General features: G+C 36.6%; 1 protein-coding gene across 6 annotated transcripts in view; it reads left to right on the top strand.

Annotated features, from left to right (window-relative positions):
* Positions 1-14,366, top strand: part of TACC2 (transforming acidic coiled-coil containing protein 2) — a 306,311-nt gene that overhangs the window by 24,559 nt on the left and 267,386 nt on the right. Inside the window, exons 2-4 of one of the 6 annotated variants that reach the window (XM_074295778.1) lie at positions 1,893-1,981; positions 2,116-2,157; positions 5,577-5,636. In XM_074295778.1, coding sequence (XP_074151879.1) covers positions 1,949-1,981; positions 2,116-2,157; positions 5,577-5,636 — 135 coding nt within the window. In that variant the 5' untranslated portion in view covers positions 1,893-1,948. Of the gene's footprint in view, positions 1-1,892; positions 1,982-2,115; positions 2,158-5,576; positions 5,637-14,366 lie in introns of those variants that run through there. The other 5 variants (XM_074295773.1, XM_074295774.1, XM_074295775.1 and 2 more) reach the window with 5 other exon arrangements.

Consider the following 14,366-nt stretch of genomic DNA (forward strand, 5'->3'; position numbering starts at 1 on the left):
TTCTCTATTCCACACTGACTCTCTAGTGTCACCTCCAGGCCATCTAATGAAACATGTGACAACCTACTATGATGAACTGAAATGATATTTTCCAGTGATAAAACAAGAGACCACGAATCGAGGCTAAACTTTGCCACTGAGTAGCTGGGCAAAATTGTCCTCATTTGCCTCCCCAATACAGTAACTAAGAGGGTGGGATTAAGTGATTTGAGGTTCCTTCTAGCACTAAAAGTCTATCATCCTTTAAATTGTTCTATGGCTTGATATTTCAATTTTAAAAATGAAAATAGCATCACTTCTTTGTATCACACAGTATGCATTAGTAGCCTTATACTAGGGAAAGAAACAAATAATGTAGATTAAAATCCTGCTTCTAATTCTTACTATGTATGTGACTTTCAGAAGTGACAATTTCCCAGGGACTCAGTTCGTTGATTTGTAATATGAGGGCATTGGACTACATGGTTTTGGAGATCCCTTTAAAGTCTACATCTATGATGGTCTTTATGTTTTTCATAATTGATATGTTCCCAAGGAAGGGGAAGTAAATGGATATGGTTGTGTGTGTGTTTTAATCATTAGAAGATTGCAAAACAATGTAAACACTGAAAAAACAAGCTGGATTTTGAATCAACTTGCAATCTAAGTTTATAACTGTCTTGGAGAAAATATTACCAAACACCTATGGGATTCTTTGTAACAATATAAATGCAAAGTACACCATTATTATAATGATTAATAATACTATATTTCCACACACACACACACACACACACACACATTAATTTGCATTTGGCAGGACAGCCCTGTATATAAAGGTAGTCTAATTCAGGTTGTGAAATGAAAAAAACTGGCTTTATGTCCTGTTTCTGTCACCTTCCTGAGTTCAGACAGGTTCCTTCACCTTTCTCAATCAAAATTTTCTCAGCTGTGAAAAGAAGGGTGTGTACTCAAGTTGGGCTTTGATGCCATCCATTTCCTTTCCTTTCTTTTCTTTTTTGAGAGGCAACTGGGGATAAGTGAGTTGTCCTGAGTCACATAGCTAAGAAGTATTGTCTAAAGTCAAATTTGAACTCCATCCTCCTGATTCAAGGGGCTGGTGCTCTATCCACTTCGTAGCCCTTACCCCATTTTTCTTAAAACAGAAGAACTACACTGACAGTTTCAAAGTCTCTTGCGGAATTTTTTATGTGTGTAGATTTATGTGTGTATACACACACATACATACATATGTATATATAATAGGTAGAGATAGATGAAAGTATACATTAATGTATGTGTACATATGTACATATGTGTCCATCAATATATCTACAATCCTTTATGTCGATCATTCTGATAAAACATTGTTTAAAGATTTTTAAATACTGCTGGCAACTTTGCCACTGAGTTATGTTGTCACCAATTGGGGAAAAGCACGTCCAGGAGTTCTGTTTGCACAGTGAACACGGATAATGAGCAGCAAGCAGCAGTTGGGCAGGGGCAGGGGCAGCAGGCTGGGCAGGGGCAGGGGCAGGGGCAGCAGGCTAGGCAGCCGCAGCCTCTGCCTCTAACGCAGCACTCTTAGCAGAATCAAATCTCCGTTCATATTGTTGTCCAAGAACACAGTAACAAAACTGGCTTTTCGGCTGCTTCTGCCAACTTTGAGGTGGTTAAAAAAAAATGAAAAATGAAACAAGTAACTGCCAACCCGTATTAGGAAAGAACTCCTGGGTGGCACTTCACTCTCAAGAGAAACGTTTTCCAAAGCTATTTTCCATGATGAGTATGTTGAGATGGAGCGCGACTCCCTTCTCAGCACATCCGGAGCTGGAGCAGAGGAGAACGTGCAAAGGAGGGGTCCTATTTTCTTGGGTTTCACAAAAGTTTCTATTCTTTTTCATCTCTTCCAGTCGCTCATCTTTTCCCAATTAAGGAGGGTCTGCTGAGAGAGTCTCAGCCAATTACGATGGGGAACGAGAACAGCACCACTGACAACCAGGTGGGTGTTTGGAAACTACCTCACTCTCCCTTCCTACCCCTTTTTCACCTCTAAATTTACTCTCTATTAAAGCACTTTTTTTTTTTTTTTTTCTGCCTGAAACAATGTCGTCATCGTGGCTGTCATCATCACAGTCTACACGCCAGCAACTCATTAGCAAGGTTGAAGGACAAAGGGTAACATGAACCTTGTGCTTAAATAGACACCCGCTACTACTTCCGTCTTTTCCGACATTCTATTTTAATTACGGTGTAACCTCTTTTTACGGACTTCGGGGAGCATTTTCATTCTCATTCTCTTACATCTATATCACTCTTTCCTTTGTGAAAAAGATTTCACAAATTCTTTTTGGACTCTGTAATTAATAGTCTCGTAGCTCCAGTAGTTAAGTGGTTAAAAGAGAAACTTCCTTTCTGCTCCAAAGTTTTGGCTCTTGGAAGGTGTTTTTTGGTTTGTTTGTTTGCTTGTTTGATTGTTTGTTTGTTTGTTTGTTTTTGTTTTGTGTTTTTGTTTTTGTTTGTTTTTGATTTTTGTTTTTTTAAGAAAACAAATCTATGTTACTCAGACCTGTTAAGGAATGTGAAACAGATTGTCTGCCTGATAAGGTTTCAATAGCTTTTCTAAGCCAAAAACATTCTAAAATTGAAGATTGGATTTTATTAGTTTGTGAACACACAAATGTAGGATTTTTATCCATTGAGGTTTTAGAGTGGAAATAAATTAAATTCTGGTAATATTAATCAATTGTCTTGGCACAATCTCAATTACCTAATTAATATAGCAAGAGCATAGGGCAGATTTAGATTGTAATGGTATTGAGTTCCTTAGATGAGAAGATTAGTTTAAGGAAACTGACATTCTTCATCTGGTTTTCTACTTCATTTTTCTCCTTCCAATGCAGGTTTTCTTTCTTTCCTTCTTTCTTTTTTTCCTGAGGCAATTGGGGTTAAGTGACTTGCCCAGGGTCACACAGCCAGAAAGTGTTAAGTGTCTGAGGTCACATTTGAACTCAGGTCTTCCTGACTTCAGGGCTGGTACTCTATCCACTGTGCTACCTAGTGACGCAGATTTTCTTAAGAGGAATACTTCTCTGGCAATTTCAGTTCAGCCTGGGAGCCATATATGCTTTGACTACTTGAGGCATAGTTTGGGGAATGATGGGATGTTTTGGAATAAGGATCTCAAACACAAACTGGTAAGTATGCATAAAGGCTGATCCTTTCCGATGCTTTGGACAAGTACTGCAAGCTAAAAGGTTCTCAAATAAATTTTTAAAAAATTACATATTTATTTTAAATAGCATTTTATTTTTTCAAAGTACATGCAGAGATAGTTTTCAACATTCATTTTTGCAAAACCTTGTGTTCTAAGTTTTTCTCCTCCTCCCCCTGCTCCCTCCCCAAGACAGCAACAATCTGATGTAGATTAAACATGTACATTTTTTATAAACATATTTCCGCATTTATCAAATTGTGCAAGAAAAGATCAGACCAAAAGGGAAAAGCAATGTAAGAAAGAAAAAGCAAACAAACAAAAAAGGTGAAAATACTGTTTTGATCCACATTCAGTCTCCATAGTTCTCTTTCTGGATGCAGATGATACTTTCCAGCACGTCTATAAGAATTGTTTTGAATCACTTCATTGTTGAAAGGAGCCAAGTTTATTACAGTTGATCATCATAAAATCTTTTATTACTCTGTACAATGATCTCCTGGTTTTCTTCATTTCACTTAGCATTAGTTCATGCAAGTCTTTCCAGGCCTTTTTGAAATCAGCCTGATCATCATTTCTTAAAGAACAATAATATTCCCTTATATTCATATATCATAACTTAGTCATTTCCCCAACTAATAGGCATCCAGTCAAATTCCAATTTCTTGCCACCACAAAAAGAGCTGCTCCAAACATTTTTACACATGTAGGAACTTTCCCCTTTTTATGATCTCTTTGGGATACAAACCCAAAAGAGACACTACTAGATCAAAGGGTATGCACAGTTTGGTAGCCCTTTGGGCATAATTCTAAATTGCTTTCATAATGGTTGGATCAGTTCATAACTCCACCAACAATGTATCAATGTCCTAGTTTTTCCACATCCTCTCTAACATTCATCAATATCCTTTCCTGTCATCTTAGCCAATCTTAGAGGAATGAAGTGGTACTTCAAAAAGATGTCTTAATTTGCATCAAATAAACTTCTTAAAATACTTTTGATTGAGTTGAATTTAGGAAACATCTCAGGGAGAGATGCTGTATGTTAAGACACAGATCCTACAGAAGAGACTGTTATACCATGTAGGAAAGAGACAGAGATGCTGAAGTAGCATGAGGATGAGTGGTGGGACAAAAGGAAGAAGTGTTCACTTGGGGTTCAATCACTTAGGGCATAAGGAAGGAAAGGAAGTAGCCTATCTTGTGTCTTCCTATTTTAATTCAATAAAATCAACAGGAATTTTTAAAGTGACTACTATATACAACCACTGTAGGTTTACAAAAAAAAAAAGCAGAAAAATAAAATTGTCTCTGTCTTTAATAAGTTGACTAGTCAGTGAGCAAGCACTGTGCTAAGCACTGGGGAAAGAGAAAGACAAGACAGTCTTATCTCAAGGAGATGGGGAGAAGGACCACCAATAGTTATTCAAGTTATATAAAGAAAACTGAAGGGGGATAGAGCACAAACACCTAGGGGAAGATCAGGAATGTTTTCAGAGAGGAATTAATATTTGAGTTAGGTTTTGAAGAAAGAGGCATAGTAGTAGGTACTTTGTAAATGTTAAATTGAATAAAATGACCAAAGTCACTTTCCTTGATTCTTGCTAAGAAGGTGCTAAACTTCATTATTTCTAACGGATGAAGGAACAAAACTGCTGACAATTCCTTATAAATTCAAGCACCTTGTGACAAAACTCCAGGCACATCACCCTAGTTATGGTACTAATATTTTATGTATCCCATTATCTTTTCTTCATATAGATTAAGAAATCTTTGTGAAAGGATAGAAAGATTTAGATAATAGTAGCACAAACAGATGTGAACTAGAAATTTTAAAAATTATGAAATTTGTTGACTGTTGACCTAATTTTTTTTCTCTGCCTCTGATTTTTGTTGAATTCTGATTCCTAAGGAACATATTCTACAAGAGATTTAAATTTTAAATGCATCTATCATTTTTCTTTTGTCACGTTTGACAAATGGTAATCCCTTTTGTTCTCTTCCTCTTTGCTTCCTTCAAATATTTTCTCAAATTTCATTTTTTCAGCCCTGTCCCTAGGATCTGCTAAATCTAAGTGATTTCATGAGGCCTACAACAGGGAATGGGAGGGAAGCAAGAGAATCCTGTGTGATCTCAATACCTGGAGCACTCAAGGAAGCAACATAGTACTTTCTTTTTCCTTTTAATGCCAATTTAGCAATCATTTAGACTTAATTTTACCTGTCTAAAACTTAGGGAGATGGCTCACAAAATCTAATTTATTCAGGTTCCTCTATGCTGTAGGGAATACCTTGAACCTTATATCACTATCAATGTTGCTGCCAACAGGTGATTCAGCTCATGTGCTGCTTACTATAACCATTTCATTATATTTGTTTTCAGTCAGAGGATGCTGGCTCAAATAACATCATCCTGCTGCCACCAAACCCGGGTGTACCACAGGTACTGGAAAACACTATTGATATGCATGGCTTGCATTTCAACCATTTGAAAGCATTTGTGGACACTTTCCAACTTTGTATTTAGCCTATCTGCTTTGGAGCCATTTTTGTCTCCCCCTTCCTTCTTACACCAGCAAGTCATGAAACAATGTAAATTTGATTTCTTTTAAATGCGTAGTTAAGTGGGTTTTTTTGTTTGTTTTGTTTTTGGAAGCAATTGGAGTTAAGTGACTTGCCCAGGGTCACACAACTAGGAAGTGTTAAGTGTCTGAGATCAGATTTGAACTCAGGTATCCACTGAGCCACCTAGCTGCCCCCTAAATGTTTTTTTTTTTTTTTTTTAATAAGACTTTTTGTTGGTATTCATCCTGTACTGATTAATATGCTGTATGGAGCTGGTGAATGAAGGTCTCTGTTCTCAGTAGTAAAATAGATAGTGGGTGTTGTACTCGTTTATAAGATCATTCTTTGCTAGATCCCCTGAGACAGTTTGGGATCTTGATTAATGTCAGTACCACTACTGTCAGCAGGGTAAACTAAATCAATGTAAAAACACTGGCATTTCAAATTAATATCCTTATGAAAATTATAAAGGCCAAAAGTCATACTTCTTTACTTTACAATAATAGTCATTTGGGGAACCTTGAGGATCTAAAATGAGCCAAAATCTTGCATCCATTTTATCATTTTTATGTGATTTGTGAGCATTGATTGTGGATTATCATGGTTGAATAAATTAATTCCATGATAAATTAACCCTTTAATAAATTATGGAAGCTCTTATTGACCTTTCCATGCTACTTTGACATCTAGAAACAGAGGTGTGACTCCATGATTTAAAAAATTTAAAAAACCTACCCTTATTCAAATTTTAGGAAGTAACTGTTGTCTTTGTTAGGATTCTTTTTTTTTTTTTTTTTTTTTTTTATTTATTTATTTTTATTATATATATATATATATATTTTATAATATTATCCCTTGTATTCATTTTTCCAATTTACCCCCCCTCCCTCTATTCCCTCCCCCCAACGACAGGCAATACCATACATTTTACATGTGTTACAATATAGTCTAGGTACAATACATGTGTGCGAATATCACTTTCTTGTTGCACAATAAACATTAGAATCCGAAGGTACATGCAACCTGGGCAGACAGATATTAGTGCTAACAATTTTCATTCCCCTCCCAGTGTTTCTTCTCTGGGTGCAGCTACCTCTGTCCATCATTGATCAACTGGAAGTGAGTTGGATCTTCTTTATGTTGAAGATTTCCACTTCCATCAGAATACATCCTCATACAGCATTGTTGTTGAAGTGTACAGTGATCTTCTGGTTCTGCTCATTTCACTCAACATCAGTTGATTTAAGTCTCTCCAGGCCTCTCTATATTCCTCCTGCTGGTCATTTCTTACCGAGCAATAATATTCCATAACCTTCATATACCACAATTTACCCAACCATTCTCCAACTGATGGACATCCATTCATCCTCCAGTTTCTAGCTACAACAAAAAGAGCTGCCACAAACATTTTGGCACATACAGGTCCCTTTCCGCTCTTTAGTATTTCTTTGGGATATAATCCCAGTAGTAGCGCTGCTGGGTCAAAGGGTATGCACAGTTTGATAACTTTTTGGGCATAATTCCAGATTGCTCTCCAGAATGGCTGGATTCTTTCACAACTCCACCAGCAATGTATTAGTGTCCCAGTTTCCCCCACATCCCCTCCAACATTTGTCATTATTTGTTTCCTGTCATCTTAGCCAATCTGACAGGTGTGTAGTGGTATCTCAGAGTGGTCCTTAATTTGCATTTCTCTGATCAGTAGTGATTTGGAACACTCTTTCATGTGAGTGGATATAGTTTCAATTTCTTCCTCTGAGAATTGTCTGTTCATATCCTTTGACCATTTATCAATTGGAGAATGGTTCGGTTTCTTATAAATTTGGGTCAGTTCTCTATATATTTTGGAAATGAGACCTTTGTCAGAACCTTTGTTTTTTAAAAATATTTTCCCAATTTGTTACTTCCCTTCTAATCTTGTTTGCATTAGTATTATTTTGTACAGAAACTTTTTAGTTTGATGTAATCAAAATCTTCTATTTTGTGATCAATAATGATCTCTAGTTCTCCTCTGGTCATAAATTCCTTCCTCCTCCACAGGTCTGAGAGGTAGATTATCCTCTGTTCCTCTAATCTATTTATTATCTCCCTCTTTATGCCTAAATCATGGACCCATTTTGATCTTATCTTGGTATATGGTGTTAAGTGTGGATCCATATCTAATTTCTGCCATACTAATTTCCAGTTTTCCCAACAGTTTTTTCCGAATAATGAATTTTTATCCCTAATGTTGGAATCTTTGGGTTTGTCAAAGATTAGATTGCTATAGATGTACCCTTTTTTGTCCTTTGTATCTAATCTGTTCCACTGATCTACCGGTCTATTTCTTAGCCAATACCAAATGGTTTTGGTGACTGCTGCTATATAATATAGCTTTAGATCAGGTACACTTAGACCACCTTCCTCTGAGTTTTTTTTCATTAGTTCCCTTGCAATTCTTGACCTTTTATTCTTCCATATGAATTTTGTTGTTATTTTTTCTAGGTCATTAAAATAGTTTCTTGGGAGTCTGATTGGTATAGCACTAAATAAATAGATTAGTTTGGGGAGTATTGTCATCTTTATTATATTCGCTCGGCCTATCCAAGAGCACTGAATGTCTTTCCAATTATTTAAATCTGATTTTATTTTTGTGGCAAGTGTTTTGTAATTTTTCTCATATAATTCCTGACTTTTCTTTGGTAGATGGATTCCCAAATATTTTATACTCTCAACATTTGTTTGGAATGGAATTTCTCTTTGTATCTCTTGCTGTTGCATTTTGTTAGTGATATATAAAAATGCCGAGGATTTATGTGGATTTATTTTGTATCCTGCCACTTTGCTGAAATTTTGAATTATTTCTAGTAGTTTTTTAGCAGAGTCTTTGGGGTTCTCTAAGTATACCATCATGTCATCTGCAAAAAGTGATAGTTTGATTTCCTCATTTCCTACTCTAATTCCTTGAATCTCTTTCTCGGCTCTTATTGCCGAGGCTAGCGTTTCTAGTACTATATTGAATAGTAATGGTGATAGTGGGCAACCTTGTTTCACTCTTTGTTAGGATTCTTAAAGATGTTATGGGCCAGAACTTGAGACAAAGGTAATCTTCTTGGTTCAAACCTTTAAATGAGTTTCCACCTCCAGGATCTAATATAAATCCTCTTTTTAGATTTTAAAGTTTTTTTTAACAATCTGGTTCTTCTTACCTTTTCAGTCTTAATAGTTTACTCCTCTTAAAAATACTCTACATCCCAGCAACATTGGCATCTTTGCTGTACCTTGCACATGATACTTTATCTCCTGTCTTTGTGCATTTTCACTGACCTTATTCAATGAATGCTCCCCCTCCTAGCTCACCTTTCCATGGAGTTTCCTGATAGGAGCCCAACTTGTTAGGTATAACTTGGTCCAGTAGGCAATTAAATTGAATATATGTTTTAGTGCCAGCTTTCAGAAACACTGGTTTCTTGGTTTGCTTCAAGTCTTTTTCTCAAATTTCATTTTCTGCAATAGGCCTTTGTCAGTTCCTCTCATTTATTAGTGATTCTCTCTGAGTTTGTCCTGTATATAAACTGAGCTCTATTAAAGACCTTAGCTTAAAAATATATTTTTTAAAGAAGATTTTTCCTTTCCTTTCTTCCTTCCTTCCTTAGCTGTAGGTGCTCTGCTCAAAGGAATGTAATTTTTTTCTAATCGCTAAAATCTTCCTAGATACTTGGAATTGACCAGCTAGATTTCTTTCTTAAGGACCATTATTCTTGAAATCCAAATCTCTCTGGCTTTCATTGATTGGCCAGTAATAGGTTTCAGGCCAAGTCCAGTTGGTCATTGTTTGGGCCCTGATTGACTCAGAATAAATTTAAATAGGAATTTAGGCTGGTGACTTTGGAAAGCTCACCCTCACTCAAATTCATCTCACATGCATATCATGACATCACCTTCCAGATGTCATGGACTTCTTCAAAAAGAAATGAATGAAGAAGTAACCACAATCCTTTACGTATCTTGTATAGGGTTATTTGTATCCGGTCTTTCCCATCAGAATGTTATCTCCTTTAGGACATAAGATTGTTTTTGCCTCTGTGATCCTAGTGCTTAGCACTTAATAAATGTCTTTTGACTTGATCTGTTAAAAAACTTAGTTTGGAGGGGAGCCTATCCTCCTCAATTTCTATATTAAGAAAAGAAGAGCCTTGGAATTTAAATGACTTGTCTAAGGTCATTTGACTTGTTAGCATTCAAGCTGCAACTAGAATGAAGTTATCTTGACATTCAATCTGTGCTCTTTCCACTGATGGTTATCCCACCTCCCCCACACTGCTCACTCCAAAACAGGTGGTTAAGTCACCTTTAGTCATCCATCATGCATTAAGGTCAACAATGTAATGTCCAGGCTAGCTTTCTGGAGGGCTTTGACACCAGCCTTGGTCTCAGCAGAATAATTACAACGAGAATAGTCAAGAATAAAGTCCAAAGTCTTTATTGTCACCTTCAATCTCCCAGTCTGAATCAGTTCCCCCCATAGTGGAGGAGGCAGATAGCCACGAGGAGGACAGTCAAAGATAGAATGTCTCTCTTCCAGTCCTTCTTAGCCCTTATATACCTTATTGTAATTACATCATTACAACATACTGATTATGTGTGAACTTAGAGAACCATTACACCACCATACTAAGTACTAAGTATATGTGAACTAGAGAACCATCATCTCATCAATTCCATTGAGTTAATACCTTATTTCAAGAATACTTCTCCAGAGTTCTGGCTCTCTACACAACTAAGTTTTACTTTTAGCAAATATCATTTCTATGCTTCTGGTTCAGCATTTTCAGCCCTTCTTACTCACCATTTAATGTCAAGAATGTTTTATAAGTGACCCTAATGAATCTGGTTGATAAACCCATATTACTTAGGATGCCTTCAAATGTAAATCCTGGAAAGACATACTTAAATTCAAGGTCTCTCCTCAAAAATCACAGCTCATAAGATCACATCAATGTTTCTCTTTTACTAAACCAAACAAGAATAATTCAAAGTAAAAAGATTTAAAAATACATTAGAAAAGAAAAATAAATAGCAATTTGCCCTACGCTAATAAGAGCACATTGTGCTACAGGTTCTCATATCATTTATACATGAAAGGAACATGTATAGCCTGAACAGCTCATGCTACTAGGGCTTCATCCTAATACAATCCCAGCTGGTACTTTTTTTTTATTTGCTGTTTCTTTGCAGAGCAACTGGTGTCATTTTCTGGACTATTTTCTCAGCTGAAATACAAACTGTTAATATCATCTGCTGTTTTTAGGGTTGTTGGTGTTATTTTCTCATTTTCCCACTGAATTATAGCTGTAATGTAGCATTTTTGAGATTCTATGATTCTCTGTAACAGCTCTTTTAGTCCTTAGTTACATAGCTACTTCAAATTTTAGGTTTTTTGTTGTTATTTTTATAAATCTAACTCATAGAAAGATCCAATCAACATAACAAAAGCCTTTAAAATAAAAATATCTTTAAAAGTACTTTCACCTTCCTCAGGTTCTTTACTATTTGGGATATAGTGAAAAATTTCCTTTCAACTCTTTTCATGTTTCTGTTGGCTTATGACAGATCAAAAAAGTTATCCTGGAACTTCCCTCTAAACTTCTTGTAGGAGTGAGGGGAATTGGGGATCTGCAAGCCTATAATTATATCCAAATCTCTCCTCTTCTTGAACCTAGAAAAACCAAATTTCACTGACATATAAAAAGGAAGATTGAGCCAGTATAGTATAGTCTGTTTAGAACAGTGATTGCTTTGAAAATGATATTTCAATACAGTTGGTTTCCTTTGTAATTCTATGAATTTTATATTATGCATTTTAATACATTCTGAGAAAAACCCATAGGATTCATCAGATGGCTAAAAGAATCCATCTCTCCCTCTCTCTGTCTCTGTCTCTGTGTCTTTCTCTGTCTCTTTCTCTGTCTCTGTATGTGTGTGTGTGTGTGTGTATGTGTATGTGTGTCTATTTCTGTCTCTTCCCCCCCCCCCATACATGTTTCCCTGGTTTTAGGTCTTAATGTAAGGTTGGTGATATCTCCCAGTTAATTCAATTAAGTTTAACAGATCCGTATCAGATGTAACAACAAGGAATTGAGAAAAAGGATGAAATTCAAATAACACATAGTCCTTGTTATTATGACACATACATAGTTGGTTGGCTATTTCCTTCTCCAGCTCATTTTACAGATGAGGAAACTGAGGCAAACAGGGTTAAGTGACCTGCCCAGGGTCCCGCAACTGGTAAGTGTCTGGGGCTGGATTTGAATTCAAATTTCCGGAATGTTTGTATTTGTCAGACTGCACAATAATCCCATTGCGGGTTCTTTTATATTGTGACCAAAATCCTCATGATGGCCTAGATCAGGGGTTCTCAAACTACGGCCCTCGGGCCATATGCGGCCCACTGAGGACGTTTATGGGGCCCACCGGGTTATGGCAAATGGGCAAAAGGGGCGGAGACAGAGGGTGAGCTTTTGTTTTTACTATAGTCCGGCCCTCCAACAGTCTGAGGGACAGTGAACTGGCCCCTATTTAAAAAGTTTGAGGACCACTGGTCTAGATTCTTCCTAGGGCACATGTGACACAGAAAGCAGCCTTTGCAGAAGGATGTTTTTCTCTTACAACACTAAGGACGGTGAAAACATTCAAATGATAAGATGCTCATGCAGATATTCAACTAAGCTCTTTTCCTGCTTGAACACTATCAGATCTTCATGCAGGGATTCAGGACATTTCTGAGAATGGCTTTGGAAGTCTGAGAGAATAGATCACCATATGGTTACTTATTGGTGTCCATGCTGCTTCCCTCTAGTATAAAATAAGTTCCCAGAGGGCAGGGCATGCTTTGTTTCCTCCTTTAAATATACCTCTCCTAGTCCCTTGAACATGTCTAAAAATTCAAATGTATCTGTGACCTCAGTGATTTAGATGTTTTTCTCAGTGATGCAAATCTCAACCCATCCATGTCTTGTCCTATACAACTCTTGGCCATGTTCTCCCATAAGTTTTCCACAGAGATAAATCTAACTCATGAAACAACCCTTGCACTTAGTAGGTGCTTAGTAAATGTTTGTTGAAATAGGGGGAAAGTATAAGGGACAAGTATCTTTGAGTTTATGTTCATATCAGTTTTTTGAATCAGTAGATATCAGTGCTGGCACCATCATAATAACTCAGCTTAAAAGAAATTAGGAGATTGATGAAAATATACAAAGTTGCTTATCTCTGTCCACATGGCCATCTTACCACCTTTCTTCTGGACTACTGAAATAGTCTTCTAATTGTCTTCCCTATTTTAAAAATGATTCCCCTTTCTAATCCATCTTTCATATAGCTGCCAAAGTGATTTTCTGAAATTCTGGTTCTCAAATCACATCATTCCCTAGCTCAAGAGTAGCTAGTGGCTTCCTGTTGTCTCCAAGATAAAGCACAGACCTCCCCTTCTCACCCCTTTGGCATTTAAGCCCCTTCACAGGCTTTCAAGATTATCACATATTACTATCTTTCTTAGACTCCATGTTCCAGCCACACTGACTTTTTGTTTTTTGCTGTTTCCTAGACAAGACATTAAATCTCCTGTTCTCCTGACTTATCAGACTTTTTCCCATAACAGGAACAATAACCTTCCTCATTCCTGCCTCACAGAATTCCTAACTCCCTTCAAGGTTCAACTTAGTTTCAGGTAATACCTGTGACCTTTATTTCTATAGGTGTAATTCTTTTCTTCTCTGGCAAATGACTTTGCATTTATTTATCTTTCAAAACAATGTAAGCTTCTTGAGGCATGAACTGTCTTATTTTTGAATTCTCAGCTCCTAGCCCAGTACCTGGCACACAGTAAGAGTTTAACAAATTCCTTTTTTAAATAAAAGCTTTTTATTTTCAAAACATATTCATAGATAATTTTTCAACATTAACCCTTGCAAAACCTTGTGTTCTAATTTTCTCTCCCCTTTACCCACTCCCTAGATGGCAAGTAGTTCATTATATGTTAAACAGGGTAGAAATATAGAGCTTAACAAATTCTTCTTGAATAAATGATTTGACTTGTCCGGGGTCATGCAAGTGGAAAGCAGAATTTGAACCCAAGTCCCTGTGACTCCAAACTTAGCTTTTTAAGCCTCAGAAATGTGGAAACAATCTAGAGTGAAATTAGATAACATGTTTTTCAATGGCTTATGACAACACCTGGAAACAATTTGACAAAGTCTCCCCATCTTCCACTTCATAGTTTATCATTTTATGTAGTTCTTCATGTTCTGAAGCTGACTTTAAGAGGAGGCAACTAGTTACCTGTGCTGCCAGAGCATCTAACCACTGATTCCCAACATGCCATCATTTCAGATTTATCCCCTTAATTTTAAAGTTTTATTTCCTTTACAATGCAAATGTCTCTGAAATGCTTTCAGCTTTGATTAGTCATGAGGATATAGATTTAAAAAGCTAGTCCCACCTCTTATTTTACAGATGATAAATAAAGTATTTATTAAGCTTTTACTGTGAGTCAGGTGCTGTGCTAAGTGCTATGGAAACAAATACAAGAAAGCTAAGAGCTTACATTCTCATAGGGGAAGAAACATAG

This window comes from Sminthopsis crassicaudata, chromosome 2 (assembly GCF_048593235.1).
Source record: "Sminthopsis crassicaudata isolate SCR6 chromosome 2, ASM4859323v1, whole genome shotgun sequence".
Classification (NCBI taxonomy): Eukaryota; Metazoa; Chordata; class Mammalia; order Dasyuromorphia; family Dasyuridae; genus Sminthopsis; species Sminthopsis crassicaudata.